The sequence below is a fragment of the Polypterus senegalus genome, chromosome 2 (genome assembly GCF_016835505.1).
Source record: "Polypterus senegalus isolate Bchr_013 chromosome 2, ASM1683550v1, whole genome shotgun sequence".
Taxonomy (NCBI): domain Eukaryota; kingdom Metazoa; phylum Chordata; class Cladistia; order Polypteriformes; family Polypteridae; genus Polypterus; species Polypterus senegalus.
Window position 1 is genome coordinate 283,408,481 of NC_053155.1, and position 19,743 is coordinate 283,428,223.

The 19,743-nt window shown below is 37.0% G+C and overlaps 1 protein-coding gene across 2 annotated transcripts in view; it reads right to left on the bottom strand.

The window, feature by feature from the left end:
- LOC120523954 (stromal interaction molecule 1-like) overlaps positions 1-19,743 on the bottom strand; it is a 124,819-nt gene that overhangs the window by 80,279 nt on the left and 24,797 nt on the right. For both annotated transcript variants that reach the window (XM_039745700.1, XM_039745699.1), the window contains exon 3: positions 7,236-7,413. In XM_039745700.1, the coding sequence (XP_039601634.1) occupies positions 7,236-7,413 (178 nt within the window). The remainder of the gene's footprint in view (positions 1-7,235; positions 7,414-19,743) is intronic.

The window sequence follows — 19,743 nt, forward strand, 5'->3', positions numbered from 1 at the left end:
TACCTAAGCCTGTATGTCTTTGGTATGTGTGAGGAAAACCAGAAAAAGCCCATTCGAATATGGAGAGAACATAGAAACAGCTGGACACAGACAGCAATCAAATGAAAATTCAAACCAAAGTTGGTGGATTAGTGAGATAGCCACACTAACAACTTTGAAATATTTTTTGAGAAATAAATGAGAACAGTAATTTAAAAAAAAAAAAAAAAAAATCACAGTCACTACTATGTTTAGTAAAATAGATTTTCTTAAATTTGAATATATCACAGAAACATTTTTGTACAACTCTGATTTCTGTATGTCTTCTGGAGGACAACACTGAAATGGTAGAAATATCAAATCAACACCGAAGCAGTTGTAGTAAATGCGTGTCAATGTCCCACCCTAACGGGGGTTCTTTTTCTGCAGTTATATTCTTGAATAGAAGCGCACTTGTTCTGATATATTTGTATCTTTTATGAAAGTGTTTATTTGATCTTTGGAAATCAGGCTTCACACATTGTACATTTTATGTCTATATTTTGTCAATTATTACTAAAACATGAAAAACGTTTGTTTTAATGACGTGTTTACTGTACATAGATTGTTGTAGACACGGAACACACATGAATAACGATATAGTATTTATAAAAGGTGTGATCTTGCTTGACTTCTCACTCTATACAACTCCAAGCAACTGACACGTAGGTAAACAGACTTGAGCTGAGAAAACTGTGCGCTGGTCAGAGATGTGATAGCAGGCTGCTTGCTGCTTATCAACACATTTAAAGGACAAAAGACACTGATGGAGATGTGTGAAGCGATTTAAGGTGGGACGGATCTATGAGTTTTTTCATAGGCTCTGGTAACTCTAGTGCTAAATGTGTGTATTTAGATACAATTAAAGAAGCAAACTCCACAGAAAAAGTTAATTTAAAAATAACAAAAAATAAACATTTAAAGATACATAAAACATGCAGATATATGTCTTAATTTCCTAATGTCCTGCAGTTGTATAAATGCAAAAAATAAAAGGAAAAAGCAAGTCAATTAATTAGACAATGAGATCAATGAAAGGTAACAATGTCCAATGACTCAACTACTCAATGGCAATTTAAAAGAGAAAAAAACTACATAATAATAAATTTTTATTTTTGGAATAGCACATAAACTTTCACTTATTAGTTCCTATCATTTCTGCATGGGTTAAGTAGCTCAATACACAGGAAACACTATAGCTTAAAACAGTGACAGAATACCAAGGCTTCAATACATTCTTTCCACTCTGAGTTTCTGTCTCCTGTTACAAATCTGACAAACAGCAAAACCCTCAGGATGCCAAATCACAAAAAGGCATGTGAGTAGGCAGTGAATATTCTTATGTAGAGTAGATGAACCAGATGAAATAAATACTCAGCACAAAAATGTAGCAAATAATACTTGTACAGTTTAAATTGCAATTTGTTTTCAGAAGTACATATATCATAGGAGAAAACCCAGACAGAGAACACATCCAAAGAGAATGTTTAAGAAGGTATGTCTTCAGATTTCCCATAAGATGTCATGGACAAAGGCCTATTATTGTGTTTACTGGAAACATTTAATTCCTTGTAAGCCATCTGAAATCTCCTCCAGTAATTTAAATTTTAAAATTCAGGTCTGTAGTCTGTATGGGGCCCAAGAGTAGATAACTTTATTTTGTGCCAGGTTGACCCTAATATCTCTCCAAGAGGAGTCTTGTCCAAAAGTCTAGGAGTTAGGGTCAGTTGAACAGCTACTTGTCATGAATAACATGATCAAAGTAGTGAGCACAAAAGGGGCAAGGTAAAGTGAACAAAAATCTTTCTCTGCCCAGTATTTGCCTTGTTAAAAATCATAAAAATGATAGTTTAAATAAAAGTGTCATACAGTGAAACAGTGATGAACACTGATGCAGCAGGAATGTGGATTTTACAATTCAGAACCTTAACTAAAGGCCACACTGCCTGCTCTAGAAGTAGATAGTGTTTTTTATGATACTGATAATGGTAAGATTTAACAAAAGACATACAAAGTTATTAATTTAGAAGGCAAGTGACTTAATAAATCACATTTTCAAAGTTCAGTAGTTTCCATTATTTTCTGCACACACAGCAGTGGAAGGTTAAGCCAACATTCTCAGTGTTACACAGCATTAAACACCAAGTTATCTGTTTCTAGTACAGATCTTAGCCACTATGTTACAATCCATATATAAAAACTTTTCTGTACCTCCTTAGACTTCTTTCATACTTGTACTTAAAAACTGACTCATGAAGACTAATGTTCTACCTTCCTGGATAAAGTTTAACACACTATTTTCATGCAAGGCAGAACTAGAAAATCCACTGTGAAGATGAACCAAATGAGGTCTGAGTCTCCTTCTCAGTTGAAAATAAATATGTATTCTGAAAGAAGAAACACACGCAGAATGTAACAGATGTGGATTGTAGACTTTTTACGTAGATTTCGTAAAAAAAAAATGCATTGGATGATTTCCGAGTTGAGGAAAACATCCATTTGTCAAATCAGACCTAATAATAGCTGTCAAACAGCTAAGAGTAAACCGGATGTCCAACTTTTTTTTTTTTTTTTTTTGTCTTGACCCACCCTAAAATTATTTTCAGAGACATGAAGAAACCCATTAGTTGCAGAATTGTATGCTAGTGAACTTAAATATTCACCCAATAAGAATGCTCATAATGAGATTTATTACTATGTAATGATATTTCAACTGTAATTGGTATATTTATTCAGTTTCTAAGCCTGTTTTTCCATTACATGACCCAAAGCAAGACAGAAATAAAACCTAGATAGAACTAATCACCAGATTCATTCAGAGTTACTCATCCAGCTACTGTACATATCTTTGGTATGCAGGACAACACTGAAGTAAACAACGAGACAAAAAAATAAATTATGGACATCCGTAAATGATGCAAACACTAGACAGTATCTCAGGTTTTTGAAGCTGTGTGGAAGCAGTATTACCCATTATTCTACCTCATTTAGAAACACACTATAAATAAACTAAAAAAATTAATACAACACTAAGCAATAGCACACAAAAATTATGTAATAGATGTATAATTACATGTCTATAGACTTTTTGCAATTAATTTGGTTGTTAAAGCTTCCAACAGTTATAAAATAATAAGTGGTAAAGTATAACCATATTAAGGTTATATTTCATAGCTGAGACTCATAATTACTCTGTGCTTTGAGTGTGAACTAAACCCTAAATACAAAATAAATACAAAAGAGGACTATTTCATTTATGTTAGGTAAAATGCCCAGAGGGGACTGGGCGGTCTCATGGCTTTTTTTTTCCAGCCATGTGGGTTTTTTTTCTGTCCTCCCTGGCCATCTGACCTTACTCTTTTTCTATGTTAACTAATGTCTTATTTTAATTTCTTATTTTGTCTTTTATTTTTCTTCATTATGTAAAACACATGGACCTACATTTTTGTATGAAAATGTGCTATATAAATACAAGTTGTTGTTGCTGTTGAACTGGAAGATTATACTGCTAAAAAGTACCATTAGAAAAATAGTACAGAAACAAAAATATTATTGCAAGTACTGTAGTAACCTCAATCTTACTAATATAGTCAAAATGAATATCCTTCCAAATCTGCTATAGCTTTTCCAGAAAATATCTATGCAAATTGACAAATATTTCCTTAAGAAGTTAGATTGAACTATAAGAATAATTTACCTCAATTCAAAATAACCACTTAAGAAAAAGATAGACCTACAGAGATCTAATGAAAAAGTGGTATGGCATTCCCTAAACGTTCAATTTTACTACTATGATATAAACATTCACATAATAAACTTTTAGAATTTGCCAGAAATTCATGAGTGTACATCAGCTTGATTTGAAATGGAAAATAAATTGTTATAAATCATCTTTGTATGTATTGTACTGTGCTCTAATTAACACTAATTATCATCAGTGTATCAGCAGCCTAAAGTCAATTAAAATTAGCATACTAATTGCTAAAAATATGGAACCAATGTAGGACACATTTTAAGGGGGAACACTTTATGTATTGGCCATATATATGATAATCACCTCTTTCAACCATCTCTAATTAACTCAGTATTCACCTATGAAAAGCTATAGGGATTGAGACACTTAGAGATTTCTATATTAATAATGTACAGTGCATCCGGAAAGTATTCACAGCGCATCACTTTTTCCACATTTTGTTATGTTACAGCCTTATTCCAGAATGGATTAAATTCATTTTTTCCTCAGAATTCTACACACAACACCCCATAATGGCAATGTGAAAAAAGTTTACTTGAGGTTTTTGCAAATTTAATAAAAATAAAAAAAAAAACTGAGAAAGGACATGTACATAAGTATTCACAGCCTTTTTCTATGAAGCTCAAAATTGAGCTTAGGTGCATCCTGTTTCCCCTGATCATCCTTGAGATGTTTCTGCAGCTTAATTGGAGTCCACCTGTGGTAAATTCAGTTGATTGGACATGATTTGGAAAGGCACACACGTAACTATATAAGGTCCCACAGTTGACAGTTCATGTCAGAGCACAAACCAAGCATGAAGTCAAAGGAATTGTCTGTAGACCTCTGAGACAGGCACAAATCTGGGGAAGGTTACAGAAAAATTTCTGCTGCTTTGAAGGTCCCAATTAGCACAGTGGCCTCCATCATCCGTAAGTGGAAGAAGTTTGAAACCACCAGGACTCTTCCTAGAGCTGGCCGGCCATCTAAACTGAGCGATCAGGGGAGAAGGGCCTTAGTCAGGGAGGTGACCAAGAACCCGATGGTCGCTCTGTCAGAGCTCCAGAGGTCCACTGTGGAGAGAGGAGAACCTTCCAGAAGGACAACCATCTCTGCAGCTATCCACCAATCAGGCCTGTATCGTAGAGTGGTAAGACGAAAGCCACTCCTTAGTAAAAGGCACATGGCCGCCCGCCTGGAGTTTCACAAAAGGCACCTGAAGGACTCTCAGACCATGAGAAACAAAATTCTCTAGTCTGATGAGACAAAGATTGAACTCTTTGGTTTGAATACCAGGCGTCACGTTTGGAGGAAACCAAGCACCGCTCATCACCAGGCCAATACCATCCCTACAGTGAAGCATGGTGGTGGCAGCATCATGCTGTGGGGATGTTTTTCAGTGGCAGGAACTGGGAGACTAGTCAGGATAAAGGGAAAGATGACTGCAGCAATGTACAGAGACATCCTGGATGAAAACCTGCTTCAGAGTGCTCTTGACCTCAGACTGGGGCGACAGTTCATCTTTCAGCAGGACAACGACCCTAAGCACACAGTTAAGATATCAAAGGAGTGGCTTCAGGACAACTCTGTGAACGTCCTTGAGTGGCCCAGCCAGAGCCCAGACTTGAATCAGATTGAACATCTCTGGAGAGATCTTAAAATGGCTGTGCACCAACGTTTCCTATCCAACCTGATGGAGGCTTGAGAGGTGCTGCAAAGAGGAATGGGCGAAACTGGCCAAGGATAGGTGTGCCAAGCTTGTGGCATCATATTCAAATAGACTTAAAGCTGTAATTGCTGCCAAAGGTGCATCGACAAAGTATTGAGCAAAGGCTGTGAATACTTATGTACATGTGATTTCTCAGTTTTTTTATTTTTAATAAATTTGCAAAAACCTCAAGTAAACTTTTTTCACGTTGTCATTTTGGGGTGTTGTGTGTGGAATTCTGAGGAAAAAAAAATAATTTAATCAATTTTGCAATAAGGCTGTAACATAACAAAATGTGGAAAAAGTGATGTGCTGTGAATACTTTCCGGATGCACTGTATTTGCATCTTTTGAACAATTACACTCCAACTTGAATTTTTCAAGCTACACAATTTTTAATTATATACAAATTAGAAACTTTGTTAAAAAGTGAACTAGCCCGCTTTCTGCACCTGTTACCAATATCTACTTCTGATGCGATACTGGCTAGTCTGGATACAAATTCAGACAGCATCTCTGCAATATATTTTAGAATTTATCATTTATGGACTGTACTGAACAATAGCAAAGTGATGTTTCAATTACAATCTCAAAAGGAATGTAACTCAGCCATTCATAGAATAGTAGTTCAACATGCACAAAGCACACCATTAATTCAACTAAAAATCTTTAATTGATCACAGATCTCATTTAAAATTGTTAATTTATTTCCTTTTCAAGAATAAAAAAAATGTTTAGTGATTCCTCAAATTACTTGTAATGTACTACATACATAAAACAGACTGTAAATTAGGTTTCTTAGGGAAAAAAAATCTAGTTTATCAAACAGAAGGTATCTGTTTTAAGGATTATTGCTAATACCCTCAGTATTAAACAAAGAACATTACATTCCTGTCAAAGAATTTAAGTTTATTATTATTACCAAGGTGTTATTGCCATAATTAAAACTATTATGTAAATAGTAATGTTTCCAATTTTGATATTACAGAGCATGGTTACAATGAGAGAAATAATTTTGCATACAAGTGGACCTGATTTTTAAACTGTACACAAAGTGTGCATTAAAAAAAATCAAGCTCAAGAAGGAAAAAAAAAATCATGTGAGTAAGATTAGTAAAGAGCTGTGTACTCTGGGAAAAACTAAAAACTAAACACTCATCTTTAAAGGAGAGTAAAATCTTAAATTTTATTAATTAAAGTGATACCCATTGCTGATCTTGTTTTACTTGGTATGAATTCAGTACACTTTTTTCTACTGAAAAAGAAAACTACCTGGATATAACAACTTACCTTTAGGTTTAGTGGTTGCATTTAACACACATATGTACATCAGTTTAAAGTTAATTGGTTGTGTCCAATTTGTTCCTGTTTTTTTAAATAATTTTATTTTTCAAGAATTGATTCTTCATAAATCTCCAGCTCAAGACTCTCTATATACTAAGTACAGTACTAGTAGCATTAGTCACTAAATAAAAAGGCATTGCTTCCTGAGAGGAATATATCATGCCAATATACCAAGATAATCTACTATGCAGTTACTTGCTTTTGTTCAGCCATACCACAGCAGATCACAGAAATGCTAACAATCACCAACTTTCATGCCCATATTTGAATATGATATTTTTTGATATATTAGTACATTCTTGATACATGTGGTGCATAAGTGTTTAAAAGTCTGGTTTGATTTAATACCAAGAAATATAAAAATAATTGAAATAATCAAATGAATACAGAATCAACACTTTATATACTTTATGTATATTTCATTTAAACTTACTTTTGCTGTAAGTCGTGAAGGCTCTGTTCTGCTCTTTGTAGGCCCTCAAGGTCTTTCATCATTTTCCTCATGTGTTCTTTGGAGTACCGATTCTGGATGTATGCAAACCAGCAGCCTCCCATTCCAATAACAATTGACACCACCAACATGAAGTCTTTAAGGTGGTTGTGACGATTTACTGCAAAGAGTTATTTAAAAGATAAACAAAAGGAACTGTGTTTCTTAAACTTCTAATTAAAGCATTTATACTTTATAAGAAAATTTAAAAGTAAGTACAAATTCTAATTATGATTACACATTTTCCATTGCCAGCAAAACAATTACTGTGCATTGTATAAACTTGAACTGTAATCTACTGGAATATGTAGTCACTAATACCAGGTGAAGCAGAAATGTTAATTGCTATGAGATCAACAAAACAAACAGTTAATTTACACATTAAAACAGAAAAAAACAAAGCCAAGCAACTGCTACTCTGCATTGTTCAGTTAGTACCTGTAAGGTCTAACTAGCCAGTTGTAAATCAGTTTTCATTCACTGATTCTATCATTGTCTTTTTCATTCATTACTTGCTGAAGTGTTTGTAAAACTGGCTCAGAAATGCTCATTGTAACCGAATCTCTCCTCATCTTAACTAATTATGTAACACTTCTTCCAGCAGCTAGTAAGGTCTTTCCATTAGAGTCATAAACCATTGGGCTTTATGCCCAAGACTCAAATAAACTCAGATTAGCACCTTCTATTTCAATGTAATACCCAAATAGTAACAGAAAGTAATCACTGAGTGTTCAGCAGGACAATGTGACATTTACATGAGACACATGGAATTCTGCACTGCTTATTTTCATTCCCAACTTGTTCAAGGGCATAAAAGAGCCAACTGCATCACTACTTCCATAATTACTTCTACTGCAGTGCATATAATGTTTTAAAATTGATTTGATATATTAATTAGTGCTAGTCATATTAGTAAAAATGACATAGTATGTTCTTATTTCAAAGAGAAAACACTGTGATATTCTTGCATTACCTATCTAAAAATGTTTGTAATATTAGTTAAATTCAATGATAACTGTATTCCCACAAGGACAGTATAAGCCTGATGGTAAATGATCCACAAATGACAATACAGCATAGAAAGCCTGAGTGAAGGAAAAGGAAAAAAAAAAAAAACTGGAACAGTAGCCCAGGGAGTCTGACCACGGGAGGAAAAAATAAATCAATAATACAGTATTATATCAAATGGTAATAATGCACTTCTATTTAAGCAAAATCACATAAATATGTTTATTATGCTAAAATCCAACCATGCATCCATCCATATTCAACACTGAGCTGGAGTAAAATAAAACTCACTTCAAAAGACACAATGGTTAAGAGACTTTTCAAAGCAAACTCCCAAAGTCAGTCCTCTATCACTAATCTTTCTAGTCAAATTCAAAAATCCTCACTATGATGTGGCTCATTATCCAGTTGAAGACGACATGACCATCGTCAAACTCCCCAAGAAAGGAAACCTACATGACTGAAATAACTGGATAAGTATTACACTCCTATCTGTCCCAGGAAAAGTATTTAGCAAAATTACTCTTGATAGACTGAAAGAATAAGTTGATTCATTCCTCCTAGGAAAACAAGCTGGCTTTAAGCCACAGCTATCCTCTACCAACCAAATCTTCACACAAAGAGGTGTGTTATTCCCTCTTCTGTTCAGCCCTCTCATCATCTGGTTGATGCATAGCACAGGTAATGGGAGTTGATGGGATTGGCTCCACCAGAGCCCCATGACACTGTAGTTAGGATATAGCGGGTTGGATAATTGATGGATGGATGGAATTTGATGATTATGTCATTATGATTAAAACTAATTCTCAGAAGGCAGCAAGACAAGACTAATCGCTTAGCAATCACTGGGCAGAAACTAGGATTGCTTATCTCAACCAAAAAAACAAAACTGATGATGGAAATAAATACTTCAGGCTCTTCCCTTTATATCAATGGCAATCGTGTAGACAGTGTTTAAGAGTTCACATATCTTGGCAGCCTGCTTACCTGCAACAGCAATACTACAGCTGAGATCAAGACATGCACTGGCAAGGTATCCTCTACCATGAACAGATTGAGACAAATTTGGGACAGCAAGCAGTTCTCCCTATACACCAATATGAAAGTATACAAAAGTGTTATCATCCCAATTTGTCTATAGGAAGCTGGGACACAGTCCCTCACGAAGGCACAATACGCTAAACTGGACAGCTTTGATTCATGCTGCCTACGCCAAATCATGCATGTACGATGGCAAGAAATGACCAATACAGATATGGTCCAGCCAAGAGATGTCCAGTTGCCCATCAGTCTCAAACTACAGAACACATGCCTGGCTCAGTTCGGCCATCTAATATGTATGAACAATTATAGATTACCCAAACAAGCTATGCAGTGGGCCATTCCTGGAAAACACCGACCAAGCAGACCAAGGACGAGATAGGTGTTAAACATTAATGAAGACCTTTACTTACTGGCACAATGACTGGTACTTGACAAATCTGTTTGGCGTCATCATATTTCTGCCTTTTACCAAAAAGTCATAAGAAGCAGCAGAAGAATCTAATACTCTAATATTTTTATTCTATCTATAGCTTTATTTAAAGTATATTTTGATTACTATATTAATATAATATTTTGATGAAAAAAGCATGCTTTTTCCTTGATTCAGGGGAATATCCACCAGTTCCAAACAAGTAGGATTGATTTTTTTTTTTTTTTAAACAGGTTGAGGATGGTTATTTTAAAATCAGTTCTAGCTTTTCAGCTGATAATACTTTTTGAAACATAAACATCTAGAACAATTTGAAAAAATGAAAGTGCCACTGTGTTTTAAGTCTTGTGTGTGTATATAGGCATTTCTTTAGAATAAATCATAAAGAATACTTTAAAACCAGGAAAATTGGATATGAACTGTGCTTCACCCCTGAGAATTACCCCTCCTTTTTTATTATTTTAGGTGTAAAAACTGATCCAAGGCCATTTTGGTTAATTTTAATGACAGTAATTAAAGGACATTTTAAGTCCTACATAATTCATTTTATGAAAAACAGATCACAGAAAATGCTCCTTTTCTGCGAGAAATTGCAACTATTTCCTATTCAAAGCCAACAATTTGTTAGCAGAGAGAAGTGAACTCTTCATCTTGGTGGAGACAAGCATGTAATGTTATAATTTAACTATTGATCTTCTTGCTTTGCATCATTAAACTGCTGGATTATGTGAATTTCCCCTTGGGATTAATAAAGTATCTATATCTATCTGTCTATCTAAAAGAACTGAACAAACCATTGACAAGTGTCTTCAAGTTGAGCAACCCATGATGAAATTGCAGATTCAGTTAAACTGTTGGCCGTAAGTCTGCATCCCTACTACTTGCCCAGAGAGTTTGGACACGTCACTGTTGTTATTGTTTACATCCCTCTTCGGGCGGACGTGGAGATAGCGGGTGACATCATCCACTCCACCGTTGCTAAACTACAAACACGGCACCCTGAGGCGCTTGTGCTAATCTCTGGAGATTTTAACCATGTGACGCTGGACAAAACATTACCTGACTTCTCCCAGTACATGGATTGTAACACCTGGGGAAATAGGATTATTGACCTACTGTATGCAAACATTAAGGATGCATACAGTGCCACCCTGCTGCCTGCGCTTAGGAAAGCAGATCATAACCTGGTTCTGCTTCAGCCTCACTACAAACCAAGAGTGAGGGAGCTACCAACAACCACACGCTCATTCAGGAAATGGACCCCTGAGGCAGAGCAGGCTCTGAGAGACTGCTTTGGAACTACAGACTGGGATATCCTGCAGGGATCATATAGTGAGAACATTGAGGAGGTTGTTGACTGCACTACTGACTACATCAACTTCCGTATGGATATTGTAGTTCCAGTAAGAACAGTATGTTACTATGCTAACAACAAGCCATGGATTACAAGTGACATCAAGGGGCCTTTTGAACCTGAAGAAAAGGGCTTTTAAAGGTGGTGATCAGCATGAGCTCAAGCGTGCAGAAGGAACTCGAGTCCAGCTCAGGGTGGCAAAGGAGCAGTACAGGAGAAAACTGGAGCAAAAGTTGCAGAATAACAGCATGATGGAAGTGTGGGATGGGATGAAGATCATCACTGGTTGCAGCTCAAAGTGAGGTGCCTCCATCAAGAGAGACAGTGAGAAAGCAAACCTGATGAACAACTTTTTTTTAACAGGTTTGACCACCCTAACCCACTCTTACCTCTGAGTACTGCATCCTCCACCCATCCTTCTGCTGATACCAGCATAGGAGAGAGTTTCCCCCCACCCACAACTACAGTAGCCTAGATAAGCAGAGATCGGAGGAGGATTCATGCAAGCAAAGAAGTAGGTCCAGATGGAGTATAGCCACGACTGTTGAAGGCCTGTGCGTTGGAGCAGGGGGGTCCTCTTACAGCGCATCTTCAACCTGAGCCTGGAACAGGGGAGAGTCCCGAGGCTTTGGAAAACATCTTGCATCACCCCAGTCCCAAAGGTATCACGTCCTGGTGAGCTGAATGACTTCAGACCTATCGACCTGACGTCACATGTGATGAAGACCATGGAGCTGCAGCTGTTTCACCAGCTCAGGCCACAGGTCCGCCATGCCCTCAACACTCTGCAGTTCGCATATCAGGAGAAGGTGGTAGTGGAGGATGCCATCATCTACATGCTACGTAGATGATCCCTCTCCCACTTGGACAGAGGCAGTGGTGCAGTAAGAATTATGTTTCTGGACTTCTCTAGCCCCTTCAACACCATCCAACCTCTGCTCCTTAGGGACAAGCTGACAGAGATGGGAGTAGATTCATACCTGGTGGCATGGATCGTGGACTGTCTTACAGACAGACCTCAGTATGTGCGTCTCGGGAACTGCAGGTCTGACATTGTGGTCAGCAGCACAGGAGCACCGCAGGGGACTGTGCTTTCTCCGGTACTGTTCAGCCTATATACATTGGACTTCCAATACAACTCGAAGTCATGCTACGTGCAAAGGTTTGCCGATGACACTGCTATCGTGGGTTGCATCAGGAGTGGGCAGGAGGAGGAGTATAGGAACCTAATCAAGGACTTTGTTAAATGGTGTGACTCAAACCACCTACAACTGAACACCAGCAAAACCAAGGAGCTCGTGGTGGATTTTAGGAGGCCCAGGCCCCTCATGGACCCCGTGATCATCAGAGGTGACTGTGTGCAGAGAGTGCAGACCTATAAATACCTGGGAGTGCAGCTGGATGATAAATCGGACTAGACTGCCAATACTGATGCTCTGTGCAAGAGGGGACAGAGCTGACTATACTTCCTTAGAAGGCTGGCGTCCTTCAACATCTGCAATAAGATGCTGCAGATGTTCTATCAGATGGTTGTGGCAAGTGTCCTCTTGTATGCGGTGGTGTGCTGGGGAGGCAGCATAAAGAAGAGGGATGCCTCACGCCTGGACAAACTGGTGAGGAAGGCAGGCTCTATTGTAGGCACGGAGCTGGAGAGTTTGACATCTGTGGCAGAGTGACAGGTGCTGAGCAGGCTCCTGTCAATCATGGAGAATCCACAGCATCCACTGAACAGTGTCATCTCCAGACAGAGGAGCAGCTTCAGCGACAGACTGCTGTCACTGTCCTGCTCCGCTGACAGACTGAGGAGATTGTTCCTCCCCCACACTATGCGACTTTTTTCTCCAGTTTTGATGTCACTACACTGGTTGCCTGTGTCATTCAGGATTGACTTTAAAATACTGCTTATGGTTTATAAAGCCTTAAATAATCTCGCTCCATCTTATATATCGGAATGCCTGACACGTTATATTCCAAATCGTAACCTTAGATCTTCAAATGAGTGTCTCCTTATAATTCCAAAAGCTAAACTTAAAAGAAGTGGTGAGGCGGCCTTCTGCTGCTATGCACCTAAAATCTGGAATAGCCTGCCGATAGGAATTCGCCAGGCAAATACAGTAGAGCAATTTAAAACACTGCTGAAAACACATTACTTTAACATGGCCTTTTTATAACTTCACTTTAACATAATCCTGATACTCTGTATGTTCAATTCTTCATAATAACTATTCATGGTGGCTCTAAAATCCGTACTGACCCCTACTCTCTCTTCTGTTTCTTTTTCCGGTTTCTTTGTGGTGGCGGCCTGCGCCACCACCACCTACTCAAAGCATCATGATGCTCCAACAATGATGGACTGAAAGCCAGAAGTCTACGTGACCATCATCATCAGGTCCTTCCATGAAAATATGATGATTTATGTTAGGTAGAATGCCCAGAGGGGACTGGGCGGTCTCTTGGTCTGGAACCCCTACAGATTTTATTTTTTTCTCCAGCTTTTGGAGTTTTTTGTTTTTCTGTCCACCCTGGCCATCGGACCTTACTCTTATTCTATGTTAATTAATGTTGACTTATGTTTATCTTTTATTGTGTCTTCTATTACTCTATTCATTTTGTAAAGCACTTTGAGCTACATTTTTTTTGTATGAATATGTGCTATATAAATAAATGTTGATTGATTGATTGATTGACTCTTCAATTCCACGTGGGGGGTAAACGTTAACATTATATAATGTTATTGTCTGTTATACCTGCCTTGCTCTGCATTTTTATCACTCTTTAATTAATATTGTTTTATCAGTATGCTGCTGCTGGAGTATGTGAATTTCCACTTGGGGATTAATAAAGTATCTATCTATCTATCTATCTATCTAAACAAACCTGTGATCACTAGACACATTTTGATCAAACCAGAACCACATTTTCCAAGTTTAACAAAATGTTCACACATCATTACAAAAGTCCCAAAGTGCTTAAAAATAACAGTCACATAGCAGTAAGAGGACAATACTAGTTAACTGGAATAAAGTCACTTATTGTTAAAGAATAATTTTTACGCATTGATAATCATCTCTCAACCACAATGTACTTCCCTGGCTTTTAGGTGCAGGGCCACTGATATCATAAAGTGGTCATAAAAGTCTCTCAGCTAACTACTGATCTCTTTCAATAGTTGATGGCAAGTAAGTGGTCAGTGCTAATTCCAAATACTGTTGCACTCAGGGCCTAAGATTAACAGACCAGCCACTATAATAATTCAGGTGAAGGTGATGAAGTCATGAGAATATTTCTACATCAAGAGACAATAGGTTTATCTCTAGCAGTGTTTGGTATTGAAATTATGTCTAGATGACTGCAGAGGAAATGTATTCAAAGCTCAAAGTGCAGTCGATAGTGAAAAATGTTTAACAGTTTGCATTTGCAGAGGTACAGTAAGAAGTAAGCCATGTTTAAGTTATACATCAGGGCCGTTTATTTCTTCTTGCATTCAGCTGAAAGAAGTTCTAAGACATCCATGCATATGTTTTGTTCAGATAGGTATTCAGCTTCTCTTTTCTATAGCTTCCTCTGACATCTCCAGGATTTCAGTTCTTTGTATATCCTGCATTTATCTTCATTTAATATTTTAGACAGAAGTTATTTGTATCCAATATTGTACATGCACTATTGCTCTTTCTGAATTTCTCTGTGAAGCACTTTGAGCACTTTAAAGGTGCTATATAAATAAAATGTATCATCATGATTATTATTATTATACTGTTTCAATACACAGCTTACTAAAGGACAGTGAGGGTCAAAGGAGGCCATAAGAAATGAGAAGACAATGCTGACCACAGAGTGTATAGAGAGAGAGGTGTAAAGCACAGTTAAATGATCAGTAAGAACCAAAGTGATAAAGGAAATCGGTTGCAAATCAGAAAAATTACATTGTGGTGCATATAACAAAAAAACAGGAGGAGAAAGAGGTGTGCATTGTACGTTGTACAGTATTTTTAATTAACTTTCCACAAAGAAATCAACATTAAGATTGCAATTAAATAAAATACTGCCTTAAGAAACATACACTCATTATATACAGTTCTTTGAAATGCACTCTTCTAAACAAGCTAGCAGTCTGGTTAGCAAGTATTATTTAAGTCCATCCTACAACTGTTGAATTGTATCAATTCCAATCTAAAAATAACACTGTTATAATCAGCTGATTCTTAACACTAAGGTCACAGTAGGATTCCAACTTTCATACAAAGAGGAAGTAGTAACATCTGTGACCTACGTTAATAGAAGAAGAGGACATGTCATTATCAGACCTTACTTAAATCACTAACAGTATCAATTTAACAGTAAAACATGTGTAATGCCTCTGCAAAGAATCCCAGCTAACAACTCTCAGCCAATCTGCTTTGCAAAAACCAAGCCTCACTCTAAAATCAATATACATCTTTATAGATACAGTACAAGTTTGCTGCATTCTTGTTGCAATAAATAAAATCAATTTTAAATTGAATTGACTGAAATTATTACTTTTCAATAAAATTTTAAATATTATAGGAAAACTGTATAAATGAAAAATAAGTAAAGCCTTTAGAATGCATCAGTATAAGAAATAGAGGTAACTATTTAAGGACACCACTGAATTATGCTTAAAATGGAGACCGCCCCATTCGCCAACTCAACTAAATAAGTAAAAAATACATTGTACAAATCTATATTTATTGTTTGCTATACAGTAATCCCTCCTCGATCGCGGTGGTTGCGTTCCAGACCAAACGATAGGTGAAAATCCGCGAAGTAGAAACCATATGTTATTTTTTCAGTATTAAATGTTATTGCCACTGTAGCCGAAGACCTAGCCAGGTCTGGATTTAAAACACAAAGTATCCTGCCCTTAGAATTTTATGATTGTTCACATAAGCAGTAGATGTGAATACATTTTGGAGGAAAACTCTATCATCCATGTTAGGTGCATAGATATTTATCAGAATCACTTTAGTATTAAATAAATTGCCCACCATAATGACATATCGACCTTCAGGATCAGATATTACATCTGGTACTTAAAATGGAATAGTTCTATGCATTAAGATTCCCCACCCCTAGTTTTTTTGTACAGCTGGAGTGAAACATTTCTTTCTTACTTGAGTCTTCTGTAAAAATACTATCTTGGCGTTTAAATCTTTTAAGTAAGAGAATACTTCCTTTCTCTGTAATTCATGGTTGAAATGTTTGACATTCCAGCTCATAACGCTCACTGTTTGGTCATAAAGAAATTGCTTCTAAACTTTTGTTGACATTTTGTAGTTTTAAGAAGGTAGTACATTGTTACATGTGATAGCTTTGATTTAGATTTCATATTATTGCCAGGTGTTATGGCTGTGAGGCCTATTATCTTGTTAACATTTAACAGTTATTAGGGTAGAAAGGATGAATAAGGAATAGAATTGCTCCCTTTCTGTCTATCCCCACCCCATTTTGCCTCCCCAAGTGAGGCATACCACACTTGAAGTCCCGGTTCTCTGACATGCCAAGAGACAGAGCCAATATTCCCTCTGCACTGGCAAACAATGTTTTATGTTTTATTGTTCATCAATGACAATTTGTTTAATTGGGCAAAAACGCCACCGTGAAATAGATTTGGTGGTGTGTCATTTAAACTACATTTGGATCCTGTGCCCGATTCTGCCAATTTATCTGTAGCCTACATGTCAGTGACTCAGTGTGTAACAGAACATACAGTAATCCCTCCTCGATCGCGGGGGTTGCATTCCAGACCGCCTCTCCCACACTGTTTATAAATATTCCCCGCAGAGTTATACAGCATAATCCCTTTGTATTCTCTTAGATATTAGTTAAGATTCATTGAAATTATGCATAAAAACACACTGTTTATATACAGTAAAACCTCAATATTATTTTAAAGATATTGAGTGTCTCCGATATCACATATGTTACAGCCATTACGATAGACAGGCCACCAGCAATAAATACGTACAATACAAGAAAAATAGTATACAGCAGAAAATGAATTATGGTTACTCACCAACAGTGACACATTGACTTGTCCAATAAAAATGAGTTTAATTTTACTGCACAACAAAGGAGAGCGTTACAGCTCTTCCAAAGGAGCCACTTCAGGCAATTGTGTAGCACTGCCGTTGTTCTTCTTCTGGCAGTCTTCAATCCAAATCCCTAAAGCGGATTCCATCCAGACTACTGCCTTATTACATCCACTTACAACTCATTTTGCACCCTGGTTAAAAGGACACTGCGGCTGTAGATCTTATATTCCTTTCCTACTTTTTAAATAAAAAGAATCATAGCCTTCAACAAATCCAAAACGTTTACCTTTTCGGCAATCGTTAACATCTTCCGTTTGCGCTTGGGCAGCGGCACCTGAAGCAGTAGCAGATCGTTTGGAGCCATAATGAAGGGCTTGACTATGCACAAAGATAAACACAAAAGAGCACAACTCTTTACACAGCGAAACACGTTGATGCTGAATGAGCGAGACGAGACTTCCTGGTTAACACTGAATTAAGCACGCAGGAATTTAACTGCGTGCTCTGATTGGTTAGCTTCTCAGTCATACGCCAATAGCGTTCCTTGTATGAAATCAACTGGGCAAACCAAATGAGGAAGCATGTACAGGAAGTAAAAAGACACATTGTCCGCAGAACCGCGAAGCAGCGAAAAATCCGCGTTATATATTTAGTTATGCTTTAATATAAAATCCGCGATAGAGTGAAGCAGCGAAAGTCGAGGGATTACTGTATTTTTGTTTTAGCAAATTACTTTGTCAGATACTGTGTTTTGTACTATTAATATACTGTGGCCTGTTAATTTTTTCTACATGATCACAAGTAAAAAAATATATTCTACCACGTAAAACTATTTTTTGCAGTTCACTGTAAAGGATGGAAATTTAGCGGGAACTAAGCTCAGTTACACTGTATGATTCTGCTCAAATTAGCTAAAGAGGTCAGAAGCTAAAAAGATATAACTAGCATATGACACAACCCTAATTTACAATGACAAGCGGCATCGCTGGCACTTTTGAGATATCCTTCCCGATGCTATACTATATGACATTAAAACCCCTAGAAAGACCTTTGTTGTAGTCTATCAAACTATTGCTTCCTCAAGCTCTAAAAACCTAATTTTTAAACATTTTTACAGATACACATAGGTTTCTGTGTGCTTTTGTACCTTATCTCATGGTATTTTTATTGATTGTTACTATGAGCTTCATTTACATATTTGACACTTCTAAATAGTGCTATAATCTGTAAATAAAAGTGCATAATATAAAATAGAATTATCTTTTAAAAATTGCATTTTCTTTAAAATACATAAATTAAAATTGCTTAGCCATTAGATTAATAAGCATTCTTATGAACATTTTCCTCCTCATCAACCAATTCTTTAACACTAGAATTACCAGAGCCTACGAAAAAACTCGTAAATATGTCCCACCTTAAATCGCTTCTTAAAATCGTTCACAGCTCTCCACCAGCGTCTTTTGTCATCTAAATGTGCTGATGGAAATCAGGCTGCAAGCAGCCGGCTATTCCATCCCCCCACCGACTTAGAACGTGCACAAACTTCTCCCAGCTCATGCCTTGATTGATTTTCTGGGAGTGAAGTGGAGTTTTAGAGTGGAAATAATAGATTGTTGTTTGGAACACACCCATTTCACGGCTGTTCCGTTTCTACAGTAATCTGTGTAAACACATTGTTAAAACAGAAACGTTTTTTATATTCTAGTAGTAGATGACAAAATGTAGGCATAAACTATATAATGTATGAAGCCTGAAGTATCAAACAAATACTTTCACAAAAGGTACAAATCTAACACAACAATTGCACTTTTATTCAAAATATAACTGCAGAAACAAAAAGCTGCCTTAACATGCGACATTGACACCCATTTATTATGACTTCCTCCGTGGCGATAGAATCAGCTGCCGACTGGGAATCAAAAGATGCGAGTTCGATCCTGCACCACTCCGTTTTGAGAAGTAAACTGCTCTTAGTCTTACTATTTTAGAATAAAAACATACACTTGATTTCAGTCTGTAACAGCCGGTGTAATTTATGATACTTGTAAAGGTTAGCTTTGTGATTTTTAGTCAGTTTTATTATCTCAGCCAGCGTTCACGAGCCCAAACACACCCAACCCCGCATCTGACACTGCTGTTTTCACATAGGCCTTTACTGTTACAGAGGTAAACTTCGGCTCCCTTCTACATGAACAAAAATGCACATACCATTGCTTGCATACTAAAGTGTCAGCAGGCACTTTTCATGGCATTACACACATTTTTGAGCATGCCCTCTGCACAATACTTGTGACTTTAGGAAGTAAGTAAATAAATAAAGGTAAATCGTGTCATAAAATGATTTCTTCAAAACATCGAATGTTATTTATTTGTACGGACATGCTCAAAATACATGTGTAATGCCATAAAAAGTTTACAAGTATCATAAATTACACCGGCTGTTACAGACTGAAATCAAGTGTATGTTTTTATTCTAAAATAGTAAGACTAAGAGCAGTTTACTTCTCAAAGCGTAGTGCAGGATCGAACTCGCGACCTATCGCGCCACGGAGGCAGTCATAA